The 16,361-nt window shown below is 38.7% G+C and overlaps 2 protein-coding genes across 3 annotated transcripts; both read right to left on the bottom strand.

Annotated features, from left to right (window-relative positions):
• Positions 1–223: 223 nt before the first annotated feature.
• gca (grancalcin) lies at positions 224–5,063 on the bottom strand. The gene is made up of 8 exons (XM_081380626.1): positions 4,612–5,063; positions 1,759–1,923; positions 1,614–1,683; positions 1,467–1,510; positions 1,198–1,345; positions 883–996; positions 679–737; positions 224–524 (listed from the first exon to the last, which is right to left on the bottom strand). Exons 1-8 carry the CDS (start codon positions 4,633–4,635, stop codon positions 498–500), a joined length of 651 nt encoding a protein of 216 aa, XP_081236752.1. The 5' UTR covers positions 4,636–5,063; the 3' UTR covers positions 224–497.
• Positions 5,064–8,798: 3,735 nt separating this feature from the next.
• etv5b (ETS variant transcription factor 5b) lies at positions 8,799–15,662 on the bottom strand. 2 transcript variants are annotated; one of them, XM_081380356.1, is made up of 12 exons: positions 15,482–15,662; positions 14,157–14,289; positions 13,930–14,017; positions 13,769–13,816; positions 13,485–13,535; positions 12,455–12,578; positions 12,083–12,370; positions 11,416–11,705; positions 10,842–10,904; positions 10,469–10,707; positions 10,280–10,381; positions 8,799–10,110 (listed from the first exon to the last, which is right to left on the bottom strand). In XM_081380356.1, exons 2-12 carry the CDS (start codon positions 14,202–14,204, stop codon positions 9,874–9,876), a joined length of 1,578 nt encoding a protein of 525 aa, XP_081236482.1. In that variant the 5' UTR covers positions 14,205–14,289; positions 15,482–15,662; the 3' UTR covers positions 8,799–9,873. The 2 variants fall into 2 exon arrangements, with proteins under 2 accessions (XP_081236482.1, XP_081236481.1); XM_081380355.1 differs by having other exon boundaries at positions 8,802–10,110; positions 10,274–10,381.
• Between the last annotated feature and the right edge of the window lie 699 nt (positions 15,663–16,361).

The following is a 16,361-nucleotide window of genomic DNA, read 5'->3' as shown; positions in this document are numbered from 1 at the left end:
AGCACAAACAACGCCTCTGCTCTTACTCCCGATTTCTCTCAACATGCGGACAGGAAAGCTGTCAGTAAATAAATGTAAATTAAAAAGTAGTGTTACTTGAAAAAAGTAATCTGATTACATACTTGTAATGTGTTACCCCCAACACTGATTTTTACTACTTACATGAACCACAACAGCACATTCTCACTGTCCTTGCTGCTAAATAAAGCCAGAACACAACTCTTAAAGATGTACCATGTTTTATTGGCAAAATATATGGTAAGTGTGGTTATATTTGAACATAATACACAGAATTTATAAAGAATGAATATGAAAAAGATCATTTAAAAACAATTGAGGTCTGCTTGGCACAAATATTGATAATTTCAAGCAATATATGGTTTACTCCTACGTTCACATATAACATCATACTGGCAAATGAGCAAATATATTTCTTTGCACCTTCAGTCACTCAGTGCTCTTCCTGGAGTGCACACTGTACTTGTCAGTAACCCTCTTCAGAGAGACATAGTACACAAGATGAACTGCAAGAGGAAATTAAAGATGTTACAACAGCTTCCTATATGCTTTCAAGAAGTAACCCATTTTACTTCTACAATTAATCAGTAAAAACCATCTTAGATTTTAAAAATAAGAAAATATAGGCACTTTAAATGGGAAAACTTTGTCTTCGCTTACATCATCATACTGGAAGTTCACCATTCCCTGCTGCATTGTATCTCTCCTCCTAAAGTTGTCTACGTAAAAATAAAAAAGTCATACAGTGTTTGATCAAAAATACAATCAAAAGAATACTTAGTATAACTATAATCGGTGTACCGGTAGTTATAATAATCAAGTTTTGTATAGATTTGCATTTCTAAATTTTACTAAAAGTCTCACCTGTAAGTGCCCTAAGCTTCACACAACACGCCACATAGTCATCAAAGTAGATCTTTCCAGACTTGCTGTAGCGTTTGATGATGGCGTTCTGTGCCTGTGGGCTAATTCGGAAACCTGTGCAATCATAACAGACATTTTTTTCTTACATCACAGTTTCCAAGGCTATTGGCTAAGACATGTACATTGTGCCCTGTGGTTTTGATTTTATTTTAAAGCTCAAAATTAGTGACTTGTTATTTATTCTTTGAGATATTTTACCCTGAGAACTAGCTACTTTTTGATCTCAGTCAACAGAAATAGACTTAATTTACTCACCCATGTTAGCAAGGCACTGGGACATCTCATGAGGATCCACCGTTCCACTGCAGTCCCTGTCCACCATTATGAAGTTCTGCTTCCAGCCATTTAGCACAGTGAACAGTTCTTTAAACTCATTGAAACCCATCTTTCCGGTGAGATCTCTCTGTACACACATGCTTAAAGAATCTAAACCACATCAAGATGTTGGGATACTGCACGAAGCAAACCTTTGACTCAAGTTGTAGAGCCAGAACAGAGCTGTTTCATTTTTCTGTGAAGGATACATCCAGCATGCCAATCATAATCCTGCAGGTTTCCAAACTGAAGGCTGCAAAAAAAGAAGCGCAGTGAGCATGATCCACTCGCTCTGTTACTGATTTGCTAGTCCAAGCATTTGGAACTAAAAATCCTTCTACAATTTCTGTACTCACGATTGTAGGTGCCGCTGATTCCAGTCTGGGTGAGGCACCTTTGAAGTTCTTCAGCATCAACTTCACCATCCTGACATAAGATTTATGTTTACTACATGAACAACATAATGGGACAGAAAAAAACAGTATAGCTAGCAGCTCTCACCTGGCCAGCTATTGCTGTGAAATAGCCCCACATTGGGTCCTGGGCAGGACCCGCAGGAAAAGCCCCCTGGTACGCCCCATATGGTTGTGCTGGGTAACCACCTGCAGCAGGGACCCCTGGCATTGCCATACCCTGAGCAGGAACTCCTGGCATTGGACCACCAAACTGCAAGTAAAAAAGTGACACTTTTAAGCAGCCTACTGTACTGATCGGAAAAATAATAATTTGGCTGAAAAACCGAACCTCAAAGTTTATTTAATAATCAATTCATTCATCAAATCAGTTATATATACTGAGCTGTATACAAACATTTAAATGGCACACATGGCAGTTTTATATCAACCTTTTAATTATATGTTTCTACTCTAATTCATTGTTGAAATATTAACATTTAAATGGTGGTTGTAATATAAATGTGCTTTCTTGACAGATTTAATCAAACATCTATTAAATAATGAAGACAACAGGTTAAAGCTGCAGCCCGTAACTTTTGGCGCTCTAGCGGTTAATGAACAGAACTGCATGCGTCTTTCGGAGGAACATTGTAGCCGGAGCTACTTCTCTCTGTTTATGTCTATGACGAGTCAGGTACTGGGCTAACTCGACCCGAACCAGTTCAAAATATAAACTCTTATTATAGGTGTACTGTAGTGATTAAGGATAAGACAAAATCACGGTTTGGAAAATGGATTCATGATCTACTTCATGTTATTATATACATTTTTAAACACAAAAAAAGTTACGGACTGCAGCTTTAAGTAAAAAATATAATGATTATGTAATATGGTGCTTTTTAGTTGACTAACGAGCTATGGACATTGAATGGCTTTCCTGAGATATTGACATCTTGAAACACTGATTGAGCGATTACATGAGACATTTCAGTAAGTTATACAGTTTCTTTTAACATACCTTCTGACGCCCATTATTGTTTATTTCGTGCTATAAGTAAAGAAGAATAACTGAGGTGGCTACAGTGATATGTCAAAAAAGCACCAACACAACATTTATTGTTTGAATTTCATTAAAAATGTACAGAATTTGAAAGCTCACACTTTGTTTCGTATCAAAGCACAATGCTTATTGCGATTATTAGATGGTAACGTTAAGTGCGCTAAAATAATGTTTAGTGATGTTTTGTTCATGCATTAGCCTACCTGAAAACAGTATAGACTAAAATATCTTGGTTCATCAAAATGCAGATTGATTAAAAACGAGAAATAATTTTCAGATGTAAATTTCGGTTCATGACTACATTTAAGACTTAACTTATTACAAAAAGGTTCAAGTGGTCTGCCCCTGACAACAGCCCCAATAGGCTACAGCTAGAATAAAATGTGCAATCTAAATCAACCTTTAGTGTCTGTTCAAAAGAATGTATCAACCAACCAATTGCTGATCATCATGTATTACTCCACTTGGATTTGTTTCAAAACACACAATTGTCCAATTAAACTCATAACATTCCACTGGGTTTTACCAAGAGTACAGACAGGGGCGGCCAATTACTATTGGGCCTAAATAAACTCCAGCCTACATATGAGGCTATATATAGCCAAGAGGCTAAACGTGTGCTTTCTGTGGTGAAACCACATCTATGCTACATGTTCATATACCTTTTTTACTTTAACCTGTTCATGCAAAATTAGACAGGCATATAGATAGGCATGACTTGGGAGCAGAAAATGTCAATAAAAGTGACTAAAAATGTAAATAAATATTTGGACTTATACATTCTCAGAGAAAAAAGGAGGGAAACAAACTTTCAAGGCTACAACAGCTTAGAGGCAAGTCACAAGCTGTGGCTTGCTAAACCGGCACCGTTTTTGCACATTTTTTCTTCCTGACAGTGTAGGAATTCAGCCTGAGAATTTATTTCACTTGATTCATTTAACTTATGTTTTTGACATAGATGGACGACAGCAAAAAAAAAAAAAAAAAAAAGATTATTTTATATATATATATATATATATATATATATATATATATATATATATATATATATATATATATTAAACATAGATTTACTAGAAGTGACAGTTTATGCTTAAAACAAGACAAATTATTTGCCAATAGGTTAAACAAAATTTCAATATAATTTGCTTTAGTAATGTTTCTTTCTATGTTTCAATGGAAAACAAAACAAAAAATGTTATGGCTTATGTATTGCATTGTTGAAAATGTCCTTGCCCTTAAAAAAAAATATGTGTGGGTGGTGTGCAAATAAAGAATTTATTTCACTTGATTCATTTAGCTTGTTTTTGACATAGATGGACGACGTGCTGTGACTATTTTTGTTTTTTGTTTTTGTGGAGATATTTTATAAAAACAACTAAACATTCTTAAAATAAAATTTCTAGAAGTGGAAGTGAAAGTTTATGCTTAAAACACATTTCAAGAAAAATTCTTTCACAATTTTAAATCTCAAGATAATTTGCTTTAGAAATGGTTATGTTTCAATGGAAAACAAAACAAAACAAAAATGTAATGGCTTATATATTGTATTGTTGAAAATGTCCTTGCCCTTGAAAACCGGGTGGGCGGTGGGCAAAATAATAGCCCTGTAACCGTAACGTTAGTTAAAAAGTTACATTACTTATAATGTTACTGAGTTCAGGTATAACCTGCTGCGGTTTCAATCGGTATGCCTAATCCATATTAGTTAATGCCAAATCCATATTAGAGGAAATGTAATTACCGGTATTAAATTATATGTAATTTATTCAATGTAACAATTTGGGGCGTAACAAGACATATAGCTGCTACAGATTTTTCAAGCAATCTGGCGTTTCCTAAACTAATTATCAAATTATTTTTACATTCTACAACATAAAATATATAAGTGATACTTACATTGTTATAACCAGGATACGCCATACTTAGTGATTGCACCCTCAAGGAACAGAAACGACTTAAAAATGAATCTTATGGGAAAGTTTTCGGCCAGTCCAGATCACTTCCGTACTTCGACTATTACGGGAAGTCGTAAGGATGACGTCATTAGGATCAGCAGGACTGACAGCGATCGGGTGGCAGAGTTTTAGTTTAACCTTACGTCATAAAACATGACTACGTTATCTTTGCAGAGCCGATTTTGGATCACACCTCCAAATGTAAAGCAAGCGTTCAGTGACAGATATAGCCTTACACGGAAGTCATATGGCAATTTGACTGATAACCTTGGTGGCCAATGATATTGCGCAGTTTTGCTTATTAAATGCATTATGGGAAACACTGTTACGTTCAAAATGATCACAGACGTATTTACTGTTGATTAACATAATGGAGTTATTCTGTAGTAATTCGCCATTGGCTGGGGTGACGTGTTTATCAATGGTGCGTGCTTATATAATACCTGTCATTTACGTTGAGAACCAGCGGTCGGCGCTAAAACACTAAAAGTAGAAGCTAGCAGCTCCTGTGCTCAACCAGCAACAAGACCCTAGTTTGGAGGTAAGTTTTGGACAGTGTTTCCTTCCATTCAGGATTTTTTTTTTTGTGTGTGTGTGTGTGTGTGTGTGTGTGTGTGTGTGTGTGTGTGTGTGTGTGTGTGTGTGTGTGTGTGTGTGTGTGTGTGTGTGTGTGTGTGTGTGTGTGTGTGTGGACATGTTTTTCTACACCGGTGGGGACTTAAACCTGAATGCACACAGACTCATGGAGACTCGTGTCACCGTGGGGACCTAAATTGAGGTCCCCATGGGTACAAAAGCTTATAAATCATACAGAATTAGTTTTTTTTTTTAAATGTTAAAATGCAGAATGTCTCCTGTGATGGGTAGGTTTAGGGATAGGGGCAGTGTAAGGGGATAGAATATACAGTTTGTACAGTATAAAAACCATTACGTCTATGGAGAGTCCTCACAAAGATAGTGCACCAGACATGTGTGTGTGCGTGTGTGTGTGTGTGTGTGTGTGTGTGTGTGTGTGTGTGTGTGTGTGTGTGTGCAGAGAACGGAAACATACAAAAGAGAAATCATACATCACATAATATCAACCACAACAATAATAAAGGAAACAACTCCTTCCATTCAGGATGTTTTGTGCGTATGAAAGTTTTTAAGGTCTTAATAACATATACCCTTCCAAGTTCCCAGCATGCAAATTTGCGTTTAAAAGACGTCCAATAGCCATTCAAACACAGCCCTTACGTCTAGGCTAAAACAAGGCAAAATTTGGGCTGTCAGTAAACATTTAATATAACCATATAACCACTCCCAGGCTATGCATATAACATGTTTAAAAAATGATCACTGATGACTTTGCTTACATGATGGAACATCATACATCTCACAAGTTATTTTGGCAAAAACGACATGGAACCAAATTCATGGTTATTTTCAATTCAATTCAATATTTAAATTCAAGCTCATAGCCAGACTATATTGTGTCTATAGTTAACCTAGACGTGAAATGATGGCTATTTGCTGGGTTAAAAAATAAAGGTCCTTTATTGACATCTAGTTCCACGAAGAACATCCAACATTGCACTTAAGAATCATTTCCTACTATAAAGAACCTTCAGAGTATTAAATTGTTTTTCATACTCACAAAAAAAGTGTTCACTGAAAGGTTCTTTGGTGAACCTGAAATTCACCAATAGCATTGTTGTAGCATTGTTACAAAGCTCAAAGTCCACTCCAAAAGAGATATTTTATTTAACAGGATCCCCTTTTTAAGAACTACATCGATCGGCTCATTTGTACTACAGCGTGATTTTTCCGGATCTTATGAAGTCACAATGGTGCTCATTGGTGCTCAAAGAGACACTGCATCATTTTCAAAACACATTTGTTTGACCTTCTAAGGCTGATGAACTTTGAGTGGTTAAAACTTATTTTAAACACTGTTCCTGAACATTATAACCCCAACTTTTATCTGTGTGCTGCACCTTTTATGGAGAACAGCTTGTTTTCTGTTGCTTTTGTAAGCTTTGTAAGACCGTTCACCGCTCCTTAGGAAAATTAACCATGGTTTTGGGATCGATTACTATTTGTATTACCTTAGTTTTCTGACAAATATCATGATTAAATGGTGGATAACACTGTATCTATAATGTATAAGAAAATTACAAAAAACATATACCACTCTGAAACCTGTGCTTGCAAAGTCTGTGCATGAAATACGTTCTGCACGATCCTCTTTTTTGTAAACATTGTCAGGGTCTGAATCGGCCTCGAAATGGTTTGAAATTGACGCCGTCATTAATATTTACACTAGAGAAGAACTTGCAGTTATCGATGGGCAGGACACTTCCCGAACACGCACTAAGCGCTGCCAATCACTACACACTGGGCCAGCTAACCAATCACAGCACATTTTGTATTTCGGAAGGAGGGGCTTTATGGAAATCGGCGTGTTCGAGCCAGACTGGGGAGAGAGGAGCAGCAATAATGTAAAATATGTGAAAAATTATGCGTTTTTTAACCAATCAAGCATGAAAACATATTCTAGTACACCCCCAAAAAGCATTCCACTTGAATACACTGTTAAAACTGTAAATTTATTTAAGCAATATCACATGAGCATGAGTGCTGAATATCTGCAGGGCTGCAGCCTTGTGTCATAAATATCACAGCAGATATTTAGCAAGAATGTGGGTGTGATATTGCTCTTATACAACAGTTCTGTAAAGAAGTAATGATACAAAGTAATTTACATTTCTGATGAAAATCTATCTTTGTTTGGCCTTTTACTCAGCATCACTTACATATGTGGTCTGGAACAGCATAAACAGAGGAACTGACTTAAACGAACAGTTAAACATCCCCGGTGCTATTATACCTATATCGCAGCTCAGCCAATCAGATTTGAGTGCTGAAACTGTTGTATAACAGTAAATATGGTACTCAGTCTCTAAGAATTACACATTTTTAGGTATGTAACTTTTCTGTGGTTTGGCACCAAAAATGTTATACTTCATAATTTGTCAAGCATTCAGTAAGCTTGAGTTCCTTTATGATGATAAGGGTGTATGACAGCTTAATAACTCTTCTATTCTCTGGCTCCGTGGAACAAGGTCACCAGCAGGATTAAGACTAACCCTGCTAAAGGAGAGAGGAGAGAAGAAAGAGAACGAGCGTCACTAGGTTATGCAATACCCTGTTACTTTGCATCGCCTCGTTACACAGGCTTTGCTGGGTTACAGTTTAGTGGTCAGACTGAGAGGTTCCTGGAAAGATCACGTACATTAATGAGATTCCTCAATGTGCCAAATGGACTGAATAGTCGAAATGTAAAGGCTGGAATACAGTACACAACTTTTAAAATCTGAATAGATTTTAAAACACAATGGCATTATACACTAAACGCCTGAGGATCACACACTACCAGACTTTTAAACCATAAGAACATAACAAATGAATACAGAAACATGGTTTGTTGGAGACACATGACAAATGAAAACAATGTGTTCTAAAACCGGCTCAAAATATCAAACATGTTTGATATTCTCAGACTGGATGGAATCACATAGGGGTCGTTCACACGGCAGTGTTTTCAACTAATAACGGAAAACATTTTATGCGTTTTGACCGTTTGTTTACACGACAACAGCAAAATTTTAAGTCTGTTCCCATCATACACTACATGATTTTCTGTGAAATCCGTCAACTCGAACTGCCCAAAATCTGCAGACTGCTCTGAATTTCGTCAACAAGAATCAATTCGATTTGTCCAGAATGCAAATCTGAGCAAAAATCATGTACCCCTGGTTTCACAGGCAAGCCTTAAGCTAAAAGGCATGTTTAAGTGGTTTTAAGTGAAAGCAACTTGCACTGGCATATCATAAAATATTGTCTTGCCATTGCCTTGTCTCAGGATGCACACCAGTAATGTTTTTAGGCACATTTACGTATAAAATCTACTTAAACGCCCTAAAAAACTAAGGTCTAACGCTGACTTAATCTAAGCCCTGTCTGTGAAACCAGGCCTTAGTGTATTAATGTCTGTCATAATGCTCTTTACTTTGTTCATTTACCCCAAATATGTTCTCAAAGTGTAGGTGATGTGCCACTGGCTATAAATAAGACAAAACCAAACAAACTGTATCCAAAAAGAACCATATCTGTTTATGGACATTTATTATCCTGTACTTATATAGTTCAGAAAATACAGGTCTGTAATTGTACACCAAAACTGTACTTAAAAATTCTTAATGAAAGAAATTGCCTTCAAAAGACAATGAAACAACAGTTTTATCCACAGTGAAACAGAACTAGGGGTCTGTTGTACCTAGGAAAGACAAGTAAGGTCGACAGTAAATGTGGAAAGAGCTAGGGGGTTTCTTGCCATGCTGGTTTACTACTGAACAGTGATCAGATGGCCTTGCTCTAATCCTTTGGTAAACAGTTAAAGGTCACACAAGCATGACTGATCCTGAATCAGCAATCAGGCTTTTCATCCTCGATTTTGCCCTATATCAAGAGCTGGTTTTCAATTTCACACACACCACTGTATAAACAGAACAGATTAGAAGTGATAAAAGTCTGTTGTACAGGTTATACAATGCTATTCAATTCTGCTTTTGCAAAAATATACTCATAATATACATAGATTCTTCACTTTTCATTTCCCCTGCTCTCTTTTTGCCTATTCTACCCCGCCCCATATCCATAAAAATCACATTACAAAAGCAGTTGAAATTACTAAGATTTTACTTGGCCAGCTGGAGAAAAATTGTGCATTTTTCCAGATTATAATCAAAGCTATATACACAGATAATTACAACACAGCCTGAGGTGCATCATTATGCATTGTCAGAAGTGTTCTAAAAAAACTCACTGAAGTAGAGCATTGAAAAATAGACACCAGGCCCAATACACAAAGAAAGCAACAGTACTTTTCAGTATAACCTTTGATTTTATTTATATGTATAAAAGGTTATAGTTAAAAATACTGTTGTGTCCCTTTACTTTTTTTGTGTACATTTAAAAAAAGCAAACACTTTTCTATAATGGAACCTGTGTAGTAACAAACAAATGAACAATAAAAATGTGGCAAGAAAGTTTAGAGACTTTTCAGCAGGCGTTACAGATTCCTCATTGGAGCGATTACAATTTGACATGAGCTGCATTTGGAGTGCGAGGATGCATTTTAGAGTTCTGGTAGTGAAACAGTTCAGAAAGCATAATTTTCAGGAAAGGACGGCCCCACTAAGCACTGGTCCCTGGCATCTGCTGGATAAGGGACACTGTTAGTCTCGTCAAAATGGGAGAGTGGAACGGTGTCATCCTCAGGAACCTGCATCCCATCGGGGTCTGCCTTCAGACTGGGCCTCTGGTTGTCAGGGAACGCCATGGAGAAGAGTGCATCGGGATCACACACAAACTTATACACGTACCGCTCTCCAGCAACCTGCATATGAACAAGAGAAAGAGAAATGTTTTAGAAAATCTTGTTTGGAAAAAGCTGATATGCTTTGATGGGGTGGATTTTACGAACTACAGGTAATGAGGGAACTACAATCTAATTATTAAGGGATTGAAAGAAGAAAAATGACATTGGAACGTGAACGTGCCTTTACCTTCTGCATGATGCCCTTCTCATAGTAGTAACGCAGAGAACGGCTCAGCTTGTCATAATTCATTGCAGGCCTGTTCTTCTGGATCCCCCAACGGCGAGCAACCTATTGAAAATGTGGGTGTTAATATTGCTTGTTGGCTGAAATAAAAATGGGCTATAGAGCTATTGGCTTTCATAACACACTACTAACCTCCTCTGGTTCAATGAGTTTAAACTCGAGCCCACGGCCAGTCCAAGCAATGAAGTGGCGGTTGGATGGGTCGTCCAACAGAGTGACCAGGAACTGCCAGAGTTGCAGAGACCCCCTTCGTTGATACGGAGGACCCTCTCGGAAAACTCCACCCTCCTGCTTCAGCTTTCCCTCCAGGTGGTCTGGCACCACACACGCATCATCATAATAGAGGTGGGATTCTCCATCATACCCAAAACCTGCAATCGACAGCCAGAGAAAAAGTCTGAGAAAGAACTCTCATTACAACAGAAGACTAATCAGAAGCTGTTGCTTAATAAAACATCTGTACTTTATGGAAAAGTAGGTGAAACTAAACTGATAAAAGCCTCACCCTCGCTGTTGGCTCCATAGAAATTTGCTGATTTGCCAAAAGATGATTGGCAATTCTGTACTTCTGCAAGACAATTACATGAATGTTAATAAAATATAACAATGTTTGGAATTTCAAGTTTATCAGTGTTCCTTTATATAAAAATATTTTTTCAAAAATATATACATCAGAGTTCTTATCAGGTTCATTTTTAAATATATACAAAATAATATAATGTAAAGTTTGGAATTTCAAGTTCATCGGAGTTCCTAGGAGTAATTTCCATAGGAATCCACACAACGGGGAATTTCGCTTCATGGCAAAAGATTTCCCCATGCACATTTCATCTTCAGATTAAATTGGTCACGAATTTTGCCATGTTGACCAACAGAAAGTGACTTCTGTGTGAGCTGTGCTTCATACGTCGCTACACTATTCACAATGGACCTTTTTTTGCGTTAAAAAAAAGTCACTTTTTTGACAGTTCATTAGTCATCGGTACATCTGACCTAGTGGGAGCTAAAAGGATTTCTCATTACAGCACTACATGCTTCACAGGGACTGAATCCAAAATCTCTGAGAGATTTACACCCACCTGAGTCAAAGCCGAAGTCTCTGGGCTCCTGTTTGATTGACAGTTGGTGGATCAATGGTGCACGAGGAGGCCCCATGTTTTGCACACCCTGATCATTGTAACGAGGATCCACCATTTCCTTTTTGAATCCCTGGGGAGGCATTGGCACCAACGGCTCTGACATCTGCCGGTGATAAGGGGGGCGGCTATGTCGGGGAAAATGGCCACGGGTGCGTGGGGGGTAAAGTGTCTGACAACGACCATCGGACTGTGAGAACGGCAGACAGGGCTCGGAAAGCTGCCGATGGAACCTAACGAGATGAAGAGTAAGAAAAAGGGAAAAAAGTGGAGAAAAGACATGAGAAGGCATTAACATCAAGGGCAATTGAGATCATGAGGGATAAGTCTGGTGTTAAAGCTCTTTTTTCCAGTAGTTAAACCTGGAGACTTGAATGGGATAAACATAGAACTGCTTTCCAGGTCAGTGTGGCATCTTTAACAAGATAATACCCAATGAAAGGCTCAACCTGAGCTGATTACAGTACTTTTAACATGCACGAGCAGTTCAAGCTGACGCCAAAGATAGAAATGAGGTTAGAAATCGATCACCGTGACCCAAAAAAAACCGACTGTGAAGTGTCGGAAATAAAAACAACCTAATAAATTGCAAGATGTTATATATTCATACCTGTGGTCTGTACTGTAGGAGGCATCTGGGTGATTGACTGGTTGGCAGGGCACAGCAAAAGGTGGGCTTTGACTGTGGAGTGGAGTATGTGCTCTCTGATGTGGTGGGGTAGAACTGTGGTTTAGGACAGGTAATAGTGGCAGTCCTTGTGTCTGAGTTTGGGCTGGTTGCATTGCTCTTTTTTGCACATTGTGTGTTGCTGTGCTGGTGGAGGAGCCAAAGGGTGATGCTGGTGTAGAAGGAGGAGTCAGCGGCTTGTTGAAAGGAAATGGCTTCCTGTCGAAGGCACTAAAATCGGCAAAACACAAATAAAGCATGAGTGAGGGGAATGAGGAGAAGGTAAAGATGGGGAAAGGACAAGGAAATACATACCTGTAGTTATATAGGCACTTCTCTCCATATGGAGAGAGTCTCTGCTCTTGTCCACAGGGGGAAAATTCCCTGCTTGGGCTCGGTTCCCTCTTTACTTTAGTTTGAAGAGGTCCATGGAACATCACTAGAGAGAAAGTTTTTCATTTCATTTAATACATTGTGTCTACATAAACTAAAATGCCAGAACAAAAATACAGTTCTTTGACTTGGAACCTAACCTAGTTTGTTTCTGGTGTCAGAATTTGATAAATATTTAGCACTGAACTACTAGAACTACTTTCAAAGAGGGGAAGGAAAAAAGGCCTTTCCTTGTAGAAAAGGAGGCCGCAAGTTAGAACTCGCAGACTATCGCGTGATTCCTATGGAAAAGGGCCCCACTGCCCAGCTGTGGTGAAAGAGGGGCCTGTGAGAACTACAGGCACGATGCCAGATAAGAGGAATTGTGCCAGACAAACACACACATACCCTCTCACACACAATTTCTATGCAAACACATCCATGTGCATTCACGTTCTACAATAAACACCATTGAAATGCACACAATTAAGACTTATTCAGAGCCAAATGGGAAGAAAAGCTAACAAGGGAAACAGCCAGAGCACTGTTCACCAGCACATAATAACCAGAGTGTGTGTGCGCCGAGGATCCAGCCCCATTAAAATGTCACCAAGCTGGAGGCTGCCATGAGTTACAGCACCGCAGCGGCAGACTGGGCCTCACATGTGTGTGAACACACACACACACACACACACTCACCATAGAAACATCTTAAACTCATGGCTAAGAATCAGGTTTGGCACAGACACTCTTGGTGATTAATTTTCTTGGTTTCAAGGAGGAAGGTAGTATGCATCTCAAAACGCTTCATAATGTCCATAGCAAATTATCCAGTGCTAATAATTTGTGCGGTATAAATAAATAAATGATTTTCATATGCTGGGAGTTTCTATAATTCATAAAGGCAGGTTCTATGTGCTATTCTGCAACCAACCCCACTTCCTTGCCACATGAATATTCAAAAGGTACTCACAGTTATCCGACTGGAAATCTGGAACAAACTGTTCGTCATCGGGTACCTGGGCTGCACACGGAGAAGGAAAACTATTTATACTGACTGGCTTGCAAACCTGCTTCAGAGTCAGTAACATGAATATAAATAATTTGTATGTTTATACATGCCATATTGTCTTAGCCAATTTGAATGGGGCCCCAGAGATCAACCACTGAGATGATGCATTAACCACCAAGTTGTGTTTTAACAGTAGTTATGAAATGTATTCCATAACCTAGACTATTCTAGAGCTGTTGACGTACCTTCTGCAATCCAAATCTCTTGTAGCTGGCTGAGATCTTGAAAGAGATCTGTGGAACACAAAGATTGATTTGTGAATAAACAGGCTGACTTGTTCGGGCCTGGGTTAAATGATGTGTTTTAGAGAGATCTGGATGGATTGATTGCATGCTCATTTGTTTACCCTCTGTATCCTGTGCCAGCTCAGTGTCAACAAACTTCCTTTTTCGGTCATTGAAAGTTCTGCAAAATGTTTCCTGCATGTGAGACTTCTGTAAAATAAGACCAAGATCAAATAATGAAGTTGAAACCAGTGATCATTGTGTACAGCCGTCCACAAATGGATATTAAGTAGTGAAATATCTAAAAAGTGAAGAAAATGAGGCATGAAAAGTTAAAGCAGAGACGTACATTGGGGGGCACCACGAAAGGGACCTGCTGGTCGTAAAATCCGTCCATGTCGCTTGCTTTTCACTGCGGCCTAGGGCTGCAGCAGGAGGGAAAGCGGGAATAAACAGGGATAAAGGGGGGGTGGTATCGTCGCCTGTCGGAAGAAGAGCCGAGAAAAGTGGCACTTAGAGAAAGACAAGTCAGGACCTGATGCAGCTGTCAGTGATCGTCCCGGGACCTGACAGTTTAGGACCAACTGTCCCTTTGATCTGTGAAAACTTCAGCTAGCATGTTTGTTTGTGTAACACGCTCACTCTCAGCTCCTGCTCAGATGAAGTGTGCTGCATTAGTGCAGGACACTTGCTCAGCCTCTTCTCTCTCACGCACACACACTCTCTCTCTCACACGGTACAGATGGGGGTCCTTACATAACCATACAGTACCATCTGTTGCCCAAGAGACTATGAATCTAAACCAAAGTGATAATAATAAAAAAGGAGCTTTTATTAACACAAATAATGTTCGGATTTAAATAGTGGAACGCCATGAATAAAATAAGCCTAAGCTATTCACGCTTCGTCACACACGTGTGTTTATTTTCCCTGACGCAAGTGTTCAAGCCATAAAATCGTATTACAGCCGCGAGGCCAAGAAAACACCTCACAGTGAGCTAACCTCTCTGGACCAAGAACTAATTAAACATCCATAGCTTAACATTATTGCTTCCTGAAGCTTATCAGACCTTTATAAAACAGGAGGAACGTGCGTCTGCACATTTCACGCTGAAAAAGAAGAGTTTGTGCTTTTAAAGATTTTTATTGGCGACAATAAAGACAGCCAGCGGAAGCTATAGTTGTTGAATAAGTAAAGCGAGATTATAGCATTACAACAGCGAGTTAACAGGTATAAGAACGAGTTCAAGAAGTCCAATCCCTTCCCCCCCAGCGCCCATTATCGCCGCGCGCTCCCCCTCCCTTCCCTCGGACGCTTGTTTTTCTCAATGAAGTGAAATTTGATCCATCGTGCGCGCTACCCGAAAAAACCTCAGACGTTCCATTCATAAAAACACCAAACGCGCGAGAAGCACTTCGCCAAACCGCATATGGATTTTTGCAGAGCGCAAACTTGCGGTTATGATTAAGTTTACAACAAGCTTAATAAAGTACTAAGAAACTGGGGGAATGGTTGCCAAATATGCGCACAAAGAAAATGGCGTTGAGAACCAGCAAAACTAAACGCACCGTTTTAAGTAATGCAACTTTATAAAAATAAAAGCAGAAGACGAAACTTGCATCGAGTCATAATTAAACAATACAACGCTAGAGCAGCGTGCAAAATATACTCACCCAACGGTGATTAAATCCTTTGAATTTGAAAAAAAAAAGTGATTTGATAAATCCAAGAGAAAAACAGACTGCTTTTGAAAGCACTAATAGGATCGCACTCTCCCTCAGCTTGACGCGACTGAAAATTTCTCAATGGAATCGCTTGCTTTTCCAAGAGCATCGGCTTAACACTGTAAGTCTCGCTCATTGGCTAGTCCACCATGTCATTCAAGTGATTGACCAATAGCCGTCACTGCATTACCAACGCGATCTTGAGGCTGTAGACAGCCAATCAGAGCATGTTTCTCTCCTGTTTTTATGAATGACTGGGTTTCATTCAACAACCAGATGTTTCTCCAACTCAAAAAGAGACTTTTAAAGGGCCAGAAGCGAGACGAGAGTGAATGCCCAGCTGAGGCTCTTAACTTGCGGGGCCGATCTGAATTTTATCCTATGATTTTTAAAAAAAAATATAATTTCAGCATAATAAGTAAATACTTCGAGTTTAAACTATAGACTTAAAGCCCCAGATTCCAAACCGTGCCAATTAATATTTTTTCAATATTCAATATTTTTTCTTTCAAATTTTTATTTTATTTTAATTTTTTACATTAATTAGAAATTATATAACAATGTAAAATGGTAGGCAGAATATGTTTACAGTAGTCTAATCCATTGCTTTTTCAGTGTGAATATTGACTGAGCTTTGAAAACCACTGACCTCTATCTTGGGTGACAGAAGAGTGGACGTGTCACTCTGGACAATGACTGGAATCCTATGTGATAATCTCATTCTTACCAAAACATTTCCCCACAACATAGGCCTATCTGGTTTTGCTCACTCTCTTCATCCAATTCACAGATCACTCATATTTACACAAGGTTTTAAAACAGACAAATG

This window comes from Scardinius erythrophthalmus (assembly GCF_964197995.2).
Source record: "Scardinius erythrophthalmus genome assembly, chromosome: 12".
NCBI lineage: Eukaryota > Metazoa > Chordata > Actinopteri > Cypriniformes > Leuciscidae > Scardinius > Scardinius erythrophthalmus.
Note: the sequence above shows the minus strand (reverse complement) of the source record. Positions and strands in the feature narration are given on the sequence as shown.

Coding starts and splice junctions, on each gene's coding strand:
- gca (XM_081380626.1), bottom strand. CDS start 4,635: ATGGCGTATCCTGGTTATAACAAT. Junction 1,346..1,466: donor TTATGATTGGCATGCTGGAT/GTATCCTTCACA, acceptor ATGTGTGTACAG/AGAGATCTCACCGGAAAGAT. Junction 997..1,197: donor CCAGTGCCTTGCTAACATGG/GTGAGTAAATTA, acceptor ATGATTGCACAG/GTTTCCGAATTAGCCCACAG.
- etv5b (XM_081380355.1), bottom strand. CDS start 14,204: ATGGACGGATTTTACGACCAGCAGGTCCCTTTCGTGGTGCCCCCCAAT. Junction 14,018..14,156: donor CTTTCGTGGTGCCCCCCAAT/GTACGTCTCTGC, acceptor CTTATTTTACAG/AAGTCTCACATGCAGGAAAC. Junction 11,706..12,082: donor TCCTACAGTACAGACCACAG/GTATGAATATAT, acceptor TCATCTCGTTAG/GTTCCATCGGCAGCTTTCCG.